At 41.3% G+C, this 16,042-nt stretch overlaps 1 protein-coding gene across 2 annotated transcripts; it reads right to left on the bottom strand.

The window, feature by feature from the left end:
• Positions 1-4,646: 4,646 nt before the first annotated feature.
• LOC103030837 (guanine nucleotide-binding protein G(I)/G(S)/G(O) subunit gamma-4) lies at positions 4,647-15,906 on the bottom strand. 2 transcript variants are annotated; one of them, XM_007238529.4, is made up of 3 exons: positions 15,353-15,906; positions 13,296-13,411; positions 4,647-4,925 (listed from the first exon to the last, which is right to left on the bottom strand). In XM_007238529.4, exons 2-3 carry the CDS (start codon positions 13,392-13,394, stop codon positions 4,797-4,799), a joined length of 228 nt encoding a protein of 75 aa, XP_007238591.1. In that variant the 5' UTR covers positions 13,395-13,411; positions 15,353-15,906; the 3' UTR covers positions 4,647-4,796. The 2 variants fall into 2 exon arrangements, with proteins under 2 accessions (XP_007238591.1, XP_007238592.1); XM_007238530.4 differs by lacking the exon at positions 15,353-15,906 and adding an exon at positions 15,253-15,346.
• Positions 15,907-16,042: the final 136 nt, after the last annotated feature.

Genomic DNA, 16,042 nt, shown 5'->3' on the forward strand with positions numbered 1-16,042 from the left:
TAAGTGGTACTTTAACGCAGCTGATGAAGGACAATCTGTGTTCAAAATTAAAAACATACCATTAAACAGACATATCTGAATATAAATAAAATCCCGTTGTGATGATCTGTAATGATCTGTAATTGCGTGAAAGGGCCTTTATCCACGTGGATAACACACTGAAGCTCTCTACTGAAGTGTGGCTCCACTGGGTTGAACTGGGTGATCTAGTTAGACCCCGCCCCCACTGTGTCTGCGTGCCAGATGGGGCATCAGCGCGTTCAGCGCCAAATATTACATCTGTATGATTGTAGCCCCCCCGACCCGCCCCCCTCCATCCAGAAGAAGATAACAGATGCTCATGTGACACAGTTGGGACAAAACCATCTGTATTCTGCTGTTGCTTTACTTCCTGTTCTGAACTGACTAAGAGAACACTTTTCTGTATTATAGGGAAATAGGCCTGTCACCATAACTGATTTAAATGATATTATATATATATATATATATATATATATATACGTATATATTAGGGCTGTGACGATAATTTTATTACCGCAATACCGCGGTTATGGGACGTCACCGCGGTGATGAGCTCATTACCGTCATTACCGCATTTTTTTATGGCTGTCAAATCTGATTGACTGTGTTTTGAGCGGTAGTAAAATGCTCCATATAAGCACAACTGTGGTGAATTCAGTATTAATATGTCAAGTGTAAGTCCTACACTATAGGGCTGTGCAATATATCAAATATATTTTGATCGCGATAGATATTGGTGTCAAACGATCTCAAAATTCATAATATCGAATATAAAAATTTTTGTCATTTATCTGTGCTGCCGCTGCACTGGCGCGGCGGCGAATGGGTTAAGCAAAACGCAGTGCGTGGTACTCATTGAGGTCAGAACAGCTCTGGAGTCTCCTGCTCACTTCGTCTCCATTGAGGCTGCTGAAGAGAGTGAAGATTAGCAGCACTAATATTGGCTCGGAAATGGAAGCTACAGGGCAGGCTCAGTAAGTTGAGAAAAAAGGAAGAAAAAGACTCAGAACAGAAGAGAATCATCTGCAAGTTTTGCCGGAAAGTGGTGTCTGCACCTCTCGCCAACACATCAAACTAATTCACCCACCTCAAGGTAAACCATAGAGCCATGTAAGGTGTTCCGTGGTCACATTTTGAGAAAGTAAAATATATTAATTCATTGTCTGGCTGTTGGCTGTTCTGCGTGAGCACCGCGGAGAACGCGCGGCATTGCGCCTCAGTCTTGGGAAAAATAGTAAGGTTGGTTGAAGTGTAGTTCAAACAGCAAAGCAATGATATAAAACGATAACCACCATCTTTACTGAAATGTTGTTATCTGACCAAGTCTGAGGTAAAATGCGCTGCGCCTTGTCTCTTTCACAGCACGCGGAACTGAGTTCAGAACCGCTACAAATATAACCATATAAAACTCAGTTCAGATAAATAAACTTCAGATGAGTAAGGACACGTAAAGTGAAACAAAAATTGTCAAACATAAAGGACAGGTTTCTATTATTTTAAAATGGAACTAATGTCTTTTTTTTGGTCGGTTGTCTCTTGCGAGCCGATTTCTTAACGTCACGACATTTTAATCAACATATTATATCACGCGGGTCCCGTCAGGATATCTTGCGGCACAGACAGAACTGAATTGTTATTGGCGGGAACAGGAGTTTAATCAATCCAGAGGATGTGGGAGCACATTAATAAATAGTTAAGAAAATTGTAATAATCACGCAGTGATTCTCATGCACGCAACAAAAAAACCCTAAGCACAAAAAAGGAGCGGAGAATGGACCGACACGCGCACACACACCGATTTTTTTTTTTTGTAATGTGGTAAGAAACGTGACCGCACTATTCAGCGCGGTTTTAATAAATTTTTTTTTTATTTTAAGCACTAAATGTAATTTATTACATTTATTTAGGACCGCGGGGCAGGTGCGGCAAAACTGTGTATGTGGCGGGCTGATGCGGGATTAAAAGAAGGTTTTTTTTTGCGGAACGGTAACGGGACAAAAAAGAAATGATGTCTGAATTAATTTCCTCCAATCAAATATAATTTAACATGGTTTAAGAATATAAAATAATTTATAAACAAACGAAATATTTAATATTGAGCTAATAGCCCAAGTGCAAAAATACAAAATCTGTAATACTCTGCACTGCACAATTCAAACGAAATAGCCGTAACGCCGCTGCGCTCCTGCCCTGCGATGCAGCCGAAGCCTGGTGTGAGGCAGCAGAAATTCTGGGGTGAAAACTACATAACATCACAACATAAGGAGACATAATGCACTCCAAATATTCAGGAGGGAAGTGAAATAAATGATACTGTACAGATATAATCTGTATCTAGTAGATATTTAATGAGAAATAAGAAGAGTGTGAATAAAAAAAAAACAGACGCCTATCACAGACTTCTTGAGCCTTGAGCCCGAACGGCCCGAGGAAAGGGGTGAGAAATATATTTTTTTCGGGGCCGGGGGTCAGTGGAAAATTTTGCTGTGGATTAATTCGTCTTTTTTTTTTAAACGAATATTAGAATATTCGCTACCAATTACTGCCGAATATCCTGAGCTCAAAACCGCTATTCGGGCCAGCCCTAAAATAGATCTATGGATGGAGAAGGGGGAGGCGGACAAGCTCCTCCTTCAAAAAGTCTGCTCGGAAAAAGACAGGTTAGCTGTACAATGACGAATTATACAGGCAGCATATGTTCACTTGTTATGCTGTATTTATGGTTTATGTAGAGGTTGTGTGTAGGCTGTATGGTTTGAAGAATAAAGATCTGTTACCAATAAATTTGTGGTGTTTTTTTTTTTTTGGGGGGGGGGGGGTGTTTTGGGGTCTCGCGGTTAACCGCAATATCGCGGTGATGCGTCAGTTTTTTACCGCGGTTATAAAAAATCAATACCGCCCCAGCCCTAGTATATATATATATATATATATATATATATGTATAGTCAGAGAAGAAGAGTTGTCCCAATCCTTTGAGTTGTGATTTGGGCCAATTCATGCATATTTTAATGGATCTGGTATTGACTAATTTAATCCCAATCCAGTTCTGAGTCTTTGGGCTTACTTTAGCGGTTTATAAGCGAGTTGTCAACCAGGCAGGATGATTTAGGGCGTGTTAGTGTGAGGATGCAGATTGGCAGATTGCTATTTTAATGGCGCAACGTTTCTGCTCCTTCAAGGTGCGCAAGCAGCTCAGCTTACGGGAACCTCAGCGTTATCTTATTGTGTTTTCTATTTAATGGGTTTGTAGCTGCTGCATAGCTAAGATATGTTGACAGGGTTTAATTTAGTCAGTGGAGCTCCTGGGTTTTCCGCCAACAAAATAAGCAAGCAATACACCAGACATTTACCTGAACACACCTCATTTCCAGACCACCACACCCATCAGCATAGATATATTTGCAAACTCCAGGGTGTATGATGGGGCCCTTTGTTTTTTTTAACCTCTGTGTTTAGAGCGCCATCTGGTGTCCTACAGATGCTATTACGCCTAGGACATTATTGTTCATACAGCAGCACTGAGGAGAGTTTTCAGAAAGTAAATAACAGAGGTTAGTTAAGAGTCTGCAGTGTGGAACTATGTAACAGCGGAGCATGAAAAAACTCCCATAATATCTGAAATTATATTAACCTTAATAAAAGAGCAATTATTAATTAAGATTGATCATTTTTACTAAATAATTGGTTTGGGAGATGTTTGCTTTTTTGGCAATTCGTATTGATTTTCAAAAGTTTGCAGCATATAAAAACAAACAGTCATTCTTAATTATTGTGACAGGCCTACAGGGAATGGATGCTAAACTGTACTGCTTTTTTATTAAGTTGAATCGAACTTGAATCATCCTATTCTAAGCACACAGGTTTTAGTATGCAGTTGGGCACTTTACCGAACTATGCTCCTCAGCACCAAAACACCCTGCTCTGTAACTTTACCTGGTCGGACACCACATGATGGAGTTCAGTGAGCTCTTTAGCCCCGCCCACTATTTTATTAATGTCTGTATAGGCCGACTGCATGGCTAAGTGCTGGATTTTATATCAAATGTGGCTGTGGATAGAAATAGGACTAAATCAAATGCTATAAATTAGCGACTAAAAGGTACATCTGAATAATTTTGTCCATATAGTGTAGCTAAAAGCTAAAAATAATGAGTTTAATTTTTAGGTAGGGATGCACTGAAGCAGGGCTAAAGAGGAAATATAAACCTTTTTCACCATTGTTGCATTTAAACTCCACGCTGGTTGTGATTTGATTGCATCATTAAAAATATCATTGATCGGTAAAATACATTTTAAAGAAATTTGGCTGCAGTTATTCACTGTTTATGTTTATGTTTATGATATAAAAAGATAATAATATGTATGGGAATTTAAGATGCTGCATTTATTTAAAAAAAAAAAAGATATTCGAAACCTATCCCGACCCCCCCCCCCCCGCTCCCCCCTTATCCGAGCACTCCAGAGAATTAGCCTGTCCTGTTAAACACGCGGTGAACATGGTTTTTCTGTTTTACTCTAAATAACAAAGCAATAACAAATCTATTCAACGAGACATGAGAAGCTCTTTCACCCCCCAGAACCCCCCCAACCCCACGCTGAACCCCCCCAACCCCGCACTGAACCCCCTCCCGCCCTCTGAAAATCCCCCCTTGCATTTCAGGCCATCAGGAGGGAACTGACCCAACAACAGACGCGGCCGCCACTCAAACCCAAAGCTCAACACTGGCAGCCGTGGGTGCGGTATCCTCTGGACGGAGGTGGTGTCCAGGCCGGTCTCAGAGGATGGTGCAGAAAAACTTCTTCTCTCGGAACGGGTTCTCCGAGGCCGGAACCGGCACGATCAGCGGGTCCTCTCGTATATGAGCGTCACAGTAGGCCATCAGATCCGCCGCTGCTTTAGACACCTGCGGAACAGCACAGGAAGAGGAGATATTTAGTGTTTGCACGATTAGATTTTCTGCTGTTCATAACGCAATCAGAATAGCAAAACTTTTCCTCAACCTCCATTTTCTGCAGTAACAAGTTAAACAAAATATTCAGAAAAACGAGTTGATCAGGAAAAGCGCCGTGTCTACATCAACCTGTAAATTAGTATTCATGACCCCGCCCACCTTAACTCGGGACTGCCCACAGACAGTGCTGAACCCGAACAGCGACACCAAAAAACTGTGTTACTTCCAAAGTCTCTAACAGCAATCTGGCTACTCACGTACTGACGGAAGCCAATAAAATAGCAGAAATGTTCTTTAAAGTTTTTACATTACTGAATTATGCATTTTATAAAATACAATCATTATAAATGCCTAATAAACAATTTTCAACATTTTAACGTTTTTAACTTAATTAACTCTTATTTGGCTCTTACAGTTTTTTTTGTACTAATATTTCATTATTATTGAAACAAAGGTATCAAAACAGCCTATGAGCAGCAAATGTCCAGCAGAAAATTAAATGAGGAATTTTCTATTTTCAGAGTATAGATGATGGTAGAGAAGTAAACTCTTTTCTTCTCTCAGATATGGAAAACCCAGGAGACAGAGATGCTGCAAGTCTAGAACTGAGCTGTCTGTTACACTCGAAACTGCTAAAACAGCAGAACTCACTTAATAAAAACACTTGACACTCTTGAAATATTACAACGGCACACATACAGATACTTGTATGTACCACAAATACCGCCAAGCTACATCCTAGCAACCACTAACCAACATGATGGCAATTGTCTGAAATACTATAGTACTATCCTAAACAGGAGCACAAAAAAACAGCACAAAGGGCATTTAATCGTACTAGAGACCACTGCAAAATGAATTAAACACCAGTAAATAAGACCTATAACCAAAACTTTACAGCTTCAAAATAATTTATAAATGAAAATTAGAGGACAAAGCAGCGACTAAAACTGAGGACTAATGTGTACTGTGTAAAGCAGACTGTCATCAATTATATAAAGTACAGACTGGCAATTATGTGCAATAATAATAATAATAAAAATATAATAGCCTGTGATGTTCTTTGTTATTTGCTCTACTAACACAACAGTTATCTGTATCACATCCCAGATATCTGTGTTACCCAGGTGTCAGCGATGCCTCAGGTGCTCTGACTGCCAACCCTATGAAGAGCCAATCAGAACGTGTCAGGACTGACCTCAGCTGTTCCCAACTGAAAACAACAGGAAGACTGTCGATGCTCTGAACACTACTTCTGAGACCCAGGGGCTATTTAAAAAAATATCACATTATTTCAGAAGATATCTCTCCTATTGTTTTGGAACATTTATATGTTTCTAGTTTTTGAGACTGAAAGAACCCTAACTTCACACTAAAATCAGACTGCCCAAAACACTGCAATAAACTTCATACAGAGTGTCTGTTCATGCGACCAACAGCACAATAACACCACATGATCAATAATTAAATTAATAGCTAATTGTCAGACAGCTTAACTACAACTCGGCTACTCCATTTAATAAAGGTCGCCTGTTAAAGCTGATCATTCTGAAATGCTGCAAGTTTGCTGGTTCGAATCCCATTCATGCAGCTTGCCATCAGCTGCTGGAGCCCTGAGAGAGCACAGTTGGTCTTGCTCTCTCTTGGTGGGTACAGTAGATGGTGCTCTCTCTTTCCCCTCATCACTCCTAGGGTGATGTGGATCAGCACAAGGCTGCGTCTGTGAGCTCATGTATCAGAACCGAGTCGACAGAGTCTGACATCACATGTGTCGGAGGAGGAGTGTGCTAGTCTTCACGCTCCTTGTGTTGTGGCATCACTAGAGTGATGGGGGAAATATGGTTGGGACAATTGGCCTACATGAATTGAGAGAAAATGGGAAAAAATAAAATAAATATATATAAAATATTAAAAAAAAAACTATAGATCTCTGGGGGTAAATAAAAAATGTTGGCATATTAGCACATGGAAAACTAACTGTAGAAATTAGACACTGAAGATGGAAAGACATTTAGGAGGTGAAAAAGAAGATAAAAAATGGGTGGGGCTGTTTTGTCACCCCCCCAGTACTACACTGACTCTACTGTAAACTGCTATCTGTCCCTCAGGCCATTCTCTCTTTATACTCTGACCTTCACACTACACTCCATCAGCTCTATTCACAACACTGCTGTCTATAACCAGCACAACACACCCATCAATCATTCAGTAATTCAGGTCTCAGGCTAAACGGGTCGTGATGTCACAGCAGGAAAGCCGTTCTGTGCCCTAAAGTGTTTTTTAGTTACAGCAGAAGCAGAAGCAGTTGCAGTTGGCACTGCCATGCCGAACAAAAAGAGATTAAATATGATCACGTAAGCAGGTCATTTTGGGAGGAAACTTGGGCTGTAAGATAAATTGTCTTTTTATCTTAATAAGCACATCGAAAGAGCCGTGATAACACTGTGAATATTAGCAAACTCAAACTGCGTTACCTACATGTGGCAACAGAGGGAGCTCTTTATGCTACAGAGCAGAGACTGTAAAAAAGATGGACGCCGTGTCGCCGTTTCTATTCATTCACTAAAAAAATGAAGCCAAAATCTTCCGCCATGTTGGCGATCCTGATACCCGAGTCTGCGCAGTAGAGACCAGAGGAGGGAGAAAGACTGTGGAGAGACAGCCTACTCGTTTAAAAAACCCCGCCCCTGAGGGCTGCCTCGAGCCTCACAGCAGAGCGGAGCTGACGGTCTGTTATTGGTCCCGCCCATAACCAGCCCTTTTACAATAACCACACTTTTTTGAATAGAGCTGAATAACGTTTTAAAAAACGAATTCTGTGGGGATATAAAAAATTGACAATATAAGCAGAGGTTACACTAGCTGCTGCATTTAAATAATGGAGGTAGAATTACAGTATATTAGAAAAAACGTGATTGAAAGTTGTCTGTTTTGTCATTGAAACCTATGGGGATGGGTGGGGTTACACGGCTTTCTGCAACCGAACAGCAGGGGGCGCCCGACCTGTGGTGGCTTCACTTTTGAGAGACGATGCTCTGTCCAGCTATACACAGTCTATGCTACAGAGAGTGTTCCCACATGATATAACGAGACTGGAGGCAGAGCGAGGCGGAGTGCCTTAAAGTGTCGCAAAGTGAGGAAGAGTCCAAAACCACTCACATCTCATAAAATATGAGTTTTTCAGTCACAAACCCCAGTCCTTACACTCATGTGCTGTGAACAGTCTTTAAATTAATCTGTAAATTGAGCCTCAGTCTGGTGGCGGGAGCTGATGGTTCTGACCAGAAAAAGAATGAAGCCGGTTCTGCTGCAGAACCGTTTCTGTTGGTGGATGTAACGAAGCGTTATGCTGACTCACCCAGTTCTATTTTAGTTTCTGATCACTGATCAGTAAGACATGTACACAGCTCTGTGCTGACTGGGCTCTCCTGAGACGTCCTGCCGTCTCAAACCAGCATGTACTGTCACTCCAGCCTCCATCGAGGAACGAGGCTCCGTCATAAATACGTTTATATATGAACGCAAAAAAAAAAAAAGACAAAGACAAGACAGTACTTAACCCTCCTATTATCTTTGGGGTCAATCTGACCCTATTCAGTGTTTAAAGTGTCTAAAAAATGTCTGACATTAGTTTTGTGATTCACATTTATTGTCCTTTTTAATTTGATTTAGAAATAAAATGTTTAAAATGTTTAAATTTCAATGTCTGTGTTATTAAGGCTGTTTTTTTTGGCATAAAACATAAGAAATGTTAATATTTTACACATATTTGTGTGGTGGTAATAATAGCGTTTCTTACCTCTAACAAGTAATGGTTCAATTAGAATAATTCACTAATTAAAAAAAAAAAAAAAAAAAATGTTCAAACTTTTTAATGTTTTCTCCTGTAATGCTGGAGAAGATGAAACTGAAACTTCACGTGAAGCTCTGCTCTTTAATGCATCAGTGCATCAGTTTAGGAGCATGAACTGTTCATACCAGTGTCAGATATACAGCTCTAGAAAAGAAATAATAGTTTCTTTAATTTTACCAAATTGAAAACCTCTGGAATATAATCAAGAGGAAGATGGATGATCACAAACCATCAAACCACCAAACTGAACTGCTTGGATTTTTGCACCAGGAGTAAAGCAGCATAAAGTTATCCAAAAGCAGTGTGTAAGACTGGTGGAGGAGGAGAACATGATGCCAAGATGCATGAAAACTGTGATTAAAACCCAACCAGGGTTATTCCACCAAATATTGATTTCTGAACTATATGAAAAACTTTATGAATATGAATTTGTTTTCTTTGCATTATTTGATGTCTAAAAGTTCTGAATCTTTTTTTGTTATTTCAGCCATTTCTCATTTTCTGTAAATAAATGCTCTAAATGACAATATTTTTATTTGGAATTTGGGAGAAATGTTGTCTGTAGTTTATAGAATAAAACAACAATGTTCACTTTACTCAAACATAAACCTATAAATAGCAAAATCAGAGAAACTGATTCAGAAACTGAAATGCTCTCTTCATTTTTTCCAGAGCTGTATATTACATTAAGATGATAATCTGAACATCGGATTTACTCGTTAATTTAAGCCGTGAAAGCTGTTAGATTTTACAGTGTAGAAGAGTTCATGCTGTTCAATGAAATGAGTCTAATCTGTGATATTCCCGCTGAACGCTGAGACTGTATGGATCACTGGGAGAAGCGGGCGCTGGGCACTGGGCAGTACGGGCCAGTGGATTATCATTCAGGGGAGAGTGGAGATATGAGCAAAAGGCGCAGCTGTGAGGGAGAGAGAACGGCGGCTCTGGGGGCAAACGACACTCAAAACCAGATGGTTCTCTGGCCTGGAAGCCTGAATCCACAGACTACATCTCCCATCATCCCTTTCACCTCACTCAAACTGGGAGGGAATGCATTACATTGTACCCATCCAGACATTCTGTATACAGAGTGCACTTAAGAGTCTCCATAGAGACAAACACGCTGTTCATTCGATTATATCTCAGAAATGTACATATGTTACGTTGAAGTTAAAGCGCAGGGGCTGGATACTTTAACATGACAACGACCCTAAACACTAAACACTGCTCAAAATCTACTAAAGCATTCATGCAGAGGAACAAGTACAACGTTCTGGCATGATCATCTCAGATCATCTCAGTCCCCAGACCTGAATATTACTAAAAATCTGTGGCGTGATTTAAAGAGGGCTGTTCATACTAAAAAAAAAACATTAAACCTGACTGAACTGGAGATGTTTTATAAAGCAAAATGGCCCAAATTACTTTAGATCGACTTCTGAATAAGCATAGACTAATCAGAAATACTATTTTAAACAAGTGTTTAAAACAATTTCAGATTAAATTGCCTTCATCCAACATAAATCCATCCCCCGCTACAGAAAAGGCCTTTTTTTACAGCACGTTTTCAGCTTTCAGCACTGAGAGCAGGTAGTCTATTACTATTACATAAGACAAACGTGTAGAGCTAAGAAAAGGCAGTCCATGGGGAAACGACTACACACTGACGGTGGCTGGAGGACAACATGTCCAGTATGGTTCTAGGAGCCAGTGGAAAAATAAGGATCACCATATTTGATGTGGAAATTTAATTCAACTAAATGAACCAGCATGATATTAATAATGCACTCTGTATATTCAAGATTGGAGTAAAATAAATTAAATATTTTTGTTAGTGACTGTATAAATACCAAAGTCTTTCCTGCATTAAAAAACAACAAAAATACACAAAAACCCTACAGTTGAGTTATTTGAGGAGAAGAGCGCTGGCAACGGGCGCCTGGTGCCCTGGCGGGTACTGAGTCAGTAATTACAGCACATATAACGCCCTGATGAAGGAGAGCCCCGCTAATTAGCACATATCGCATTGCACTGTGCGATTGAGGAATTAATGAGAGAGGCCATCCTTCAATCAGACCAGCACTTCCTGCCACTGAGACCACCCCCTCCTCCAGAGGACGTCCTAATTAGATTTAAAAGATCAGCGGAGGGCGCCGTCCACTGCCTCTCCATCTCTCTCTTTACCACTCCTCTCCTCCCTCCATCATTTACCCTGGAGGGAGGAGCCCTGTCACATCCTCTGATCTGCTGATCTTCCTGCCTGGAAACACCAATAACAAACAAAACTAACTAAAACCAACAGCCCAGCTAAAGACAGCTTTCAAGAAAATTAGAAGAAAAAAAAACATCTGAAATAAATACTTTTAAATGTATACCCCTTAAACTTTTTCACAAGTGATAGACCAACACAAAGTAGCACATAATCGTGAAGTGGCCCTCTATATCAATACTTAGTAAAACCACCTTTCGCTGCAATTAGAGCTGCAAGTCTTTTGGGGTTGTTTGTCTCTATTAGCTTTGATCATCTAGAGACTTTTGAACGTTTTTTACCCCATTCTTCTTTATAAAACAGTCAGGTTGGGTGGAGAGCGTCTGTAAACAGAAGTTTTCATGTCTCTCCACAGAAGATCAATAGGATTTAGGTCTTTTTAGGACTTTGACTTGATCATTCTAACACATGAATATTCTCTGATCTAAATCATTATAGCTCCACTGCAGCTCTGACTGTATGTTTAGGGTCATCGTCTTGTCGGAAGGTGACTCTCGGTCCCAAGTCTTTTACAGCCTCCAACTGTATCTCCATCCATCTTCCTATTAACTTTGAACAGCTTTGAACTAACTCTATCTCTGCTGAAGAAAAGCATCCGCACAGTCTGTGGTTGTAAGGTGATAAAATGTGAAAAAGTTTAATGGGTATGAATGTCTATAATGTAAAATCTACCTGCATTTCTTGCAGTTGTAAAGTTTATTAACTGAATAATACGTATAATAATACAAATGGATCTTAAACCCGTATGCTCTCAGCTTGGCCAGTTGCTCTGGAGAGAAAGCGAATGTGAAATGTAAATGAAAGCTAAACACAGGGTTCTTCTGTTCCCCAGAGGAATAAGGATGAGTGTTTAGTGCTGAGTGGAGCAGTGGGCTGCATGGCTGTGCTCCAGGACGCAGTACAGTGCTGACCACAGGCCCAGGCGGTACCCACGGTCAGGGGACACGTGAGACACAGCACAGAGATCAGCTGATACCATCGCCCGAGACACAGCATGCTTACTGCCATCAGGAGACGCCCTGAAACGCCTCTTTCATCCCAGCTGGGGATATTATAACTGTTTATTTGTTTCTATTATTATTATTATTATTATTATTACTATATTTGTGTTTTTTTAAATGCTACTCCTCCCATGCTTTTGATGTGGAAACAGAACTGAATTACGTTGCTTATGCTTTTTGGAGTGATACGTGGTAAGGTTTTCGTAAAACTCACATTTTTTATCAGGAAAAAAACTCAAGCCCTATTTCTCAGGGGGACGTCTGTGAAAATATTTTACACTTCTACTCAGCGATAAAACTATTGCTGCCGGACTGCAATTGAAAAAACATGAGGACCAGTGAGTTTTTAAGCATTCTTGGTCACATGACATAATGTTCAGTAGCTCCTCCATTTTTTTCATAAAAAAACACCTTTATAAAATCTTTATACAATTTTATCTCTATAAAATTTATACTTTCTATACAATCAGAACAGTGGAATCTAGTGGCCGGAGTTAAAACACAACACTTTAAACACAGCACTCAATTAACTCTTGTCTGATACCAATATTTACATAAACTAAACTATTTTAAAATATGATACTGTTTTTAAAACGATCTGATAACATTTAAAATAATAAAAGCACAAAAACAAGAAAAACAGCATAATACTGAAGATATTTTCTGATGTGTAAAATACACAGACACGAACAAGCTGTGCTGGGACACAAAGTACACAGCAAAAAAAGAGAAAGCATAAGGTGATATTTCATAACATTCAGTGTTACGTTCACCATCTGCAACAGGATCATAGTCCAGTCAGAGAAAAGTGAGAAAACAGCCACAGAATTACCCACAATCCACCTTCCTCTGAGTGAACGCATCACTGCAGAGGTGATAAATACATTATAATGTACATTATGCAGTGTTATGAATTCTACCGGCTGTAGTTGATAAGGAGTTGGAACTGAACAATACAAATGAGGAACAGGAGTAGCAGAGGTAAAATGTTATTGGACATTAGCACCATTGGAGGAGGAGCTTCAAACATCAAACAACAGAACAGCAGTTAATTTATAAAAAAAATAAATTAAACCCAACTGAGCCGGTTTTGGGTGAGTGAAGTGGGTAAAGTGAAGGAAAATTGGTTCCTAAGTGAGTAAAGTTAATCAATTTTTAGAATTGTGATTCAAATACTGTGTTTCTATAACAGAACTCACCTTTATTCTGTCCATACAGGCTTCCATTTTCAGTTGCTCCACAGCTTTCCGAGCCTGGGAAATACTGGCAGTGCTGTTGTTGGCCATGCCGTCCTTCATGACTGCACCCTGTATAGCTAAAGAGAGAGAACCAAAGAGAGAACGATGACGTTTAGATCATTGAGAATCCGCAAATCAACAATTATTCACATTTATTGGGTGATTCTATCTGAGCCAATCTGCAATGCTCCGGCACCAGGAGGATGAAAACGAGTACATGCCTCCTCAGATACATGTGATGTCAGATCCTGCCTCTTTCCAATCGCAGCATCCCATTTTTTCCCAATTTTAGAATGCACTGATGCAGCATTGCAAGTAAGTTCAGAGAAAAGCGCAGCGACTCGGTTCTGATACATCAGCTCACAGACGCCTAGTGCTGATCCGCATCAGCCTAGGAGTGGTGAGGGGAAAGAGCGCCATCTACTCAGGGCTCTCTCAGGGCACCACAGATATTTACAATCTTTAATCATCGGTTTGTGGTAACAATATTGGCATTTTACATTCTTAAAACTGCATTTCAGTTTTTTCACAACTTGAATCTCCCTTTTTCTTACTTACACCTAAATATTAGTTTTAGATGTTTGAATGTAATAGCCATCTTAAATTTTTTTAAACTTATTTACCCATATGATTACATATTTATTCTTGAGTTCACAGAAAAAACAAGGCTTGACACTAAACTTAACTACCACACTAATATATAAATCTAGGTCTACATAGGTAATTATAGCTATATAGCTAGATGTTCCCAGTCATTAGGGTAAGGAGGTAAGTAGTTTGGGAGGGGCACTGGATGATGTATGGGTTTAGGGGCGGGACAGGAGGGAGAGCTAAGCTAATTGGCTGAGCTGCAGCAGCAGCAGTGTGCCTCTGATAGTTAGATATCAGATGCAGATGATGCAAATGGATGTCGTCAGCATAGGGGTGGTAATATTGATTGGTTGACTGACTGATTGATTTGCATATTGTGATGTGTCCTTGTACCAAAGTACACAGAAACATCCTCCCTCGCCTATAGCACAGTTGAACCTAAAAACTGCTGCAAACAAATAGTCAAATAGTCGCTCCCTTAATTATTAATCCCTGGCCGGCAGCCCCGGATTCCGCAGCTCCGCTCATCCCGGTCGGTGGCGGGGAATCCCGGTGCCAGGCAAAATGGGGCGCGCGCGCGCACACACGCGCCGCTCCTCCGCACGTTCAGCCTCAGCAGCCCCAACCCCGGGTCGAGGCTGAGCACGACCCGGGATTGTGGAGCGCGTGCGGCCCGTTCTGATGTTCTGAGACACGGGGGATGTGGGTCGTGCTCAGCCTCGGTTCGGTTCGGACTCGTGTGACCAACCAGCGAGCTACAGCTACCACCCAATTAGCTCTAGCATCATAACCCAACCAATGATGTGTGTGTGTGTGTGTGTGTGTGGCGCGTGCAGGTGGATAAAACCGTTCAGGGAGATTATTTTAGTTTAGCTTAGCTTTATCTGTACATTTTACTACTATTAAATTAACCTATAGCTAATATCATTTTAAATAGCTAAATAAATTTAACCCAGGTTAGCTAGTTAATAAATGAGCTGAAGGTATACAGCATTCATGCTAAAGCTGTATTCAGGCTATCTATCTATCTATATATCTATCTAACAGGCTAGCTAAGCTAACTAACGTTAGTTATGTGGCCTCCCTCCCTCACACCCTCCTGTTATAACGTTGGTTATCTAACGTTTACCTAAACCAGCTAACCCAGTTACCCAGGTTATAATTAGCTGTGAGCTTTAAGATTTCTGATGGTAGTTTTTTTTTTTCATTTCTTACTAAGAAATTCTTAAATTCCCAATAACCAGATGTTTTTTTAATTAAAAAAATATTTCCAAAGCATTTTAATTCTGCAATTCCACCTCAAACATTTCCAGACGTTTATATTTACCCTGGACGCTTAATTCTCCCACTTTCCCCTCATCCTGCTGCCTCTGCTTTCGGTCAGAAATGGTAAATCTGCGGATGGCGGCTCGTGCCTGTTCGTTTACCTGCAGCGCGCCAGTGATGAGCGTCTCTCCTCAGCAGCACCGACAGAACCGGGTCGACTCCACCCTGCGAGCGGTTCCGTCAAATTCCGTCAAACTGGGCTCGGAAAGGAAAGCGAGCTGATGGAGATTGAGGAGAGGAACGGGAGCGAAAACAGACAGAACCCACAGCGGCGCTGCTTGGCTCGGTTCGGCTCAGAGACCAACCCGCGCGGATCGGGAGCAGCAGGAGGCGGAGGAGGAGGAGGAGGGGGGAGCCGGCGGTCGGTCCGCGGTTCTGCTTCACACCGTGGAGACGCTGCTGGGCTTTCTCTCCGGTGATGTGTCTGTCTGTCGATGGCAGCTATAGCTAATCAGCCTGGAGTCTGTCTCTCTCTCTCTAGCTGAGCTGTCTCTCTCTCTCCCTATCTTTCTCTCCGCCAGATGTGAGTGAGGGAACCTCGCGGTGTGACGCAGGAGAGCAGCAGCAGCGGGAGCGGCGGCGGAGGGAGCGGGAGGAGCGGGAGGTGGTGGCCGGATGGTCCAGATGCGCCTTTAAAGAAGAAGTGGGCTCAGCCCCGGGGCTCCACAGCACAGCAGCGAGAGCAGGAGAACACTGGAGGAAGGGAGGAAGAGGAGGAGGAGGAAGATGAGGGGGAGGGTAGGAAGAGGAGGAAGGGGGGGGGGGTAGGAGGAGGAGTAGGGGTAGGAGGA

Source organism: Astyanax mexicanus, chromosome 7, assembly GCF_023375975.1.
Source record: "Astyanax mexicanus isolate ESR-SI-001 chromosome 7, AstMex3_surface, whole genome shotgun sequence".
Taxonomy (NCBI): Eukaryota; Metazoa; Chordata; class Actinopteri; order Characiformes; family Acestrorhamphidae; genus Astyanax; species Astyanax mexicanus.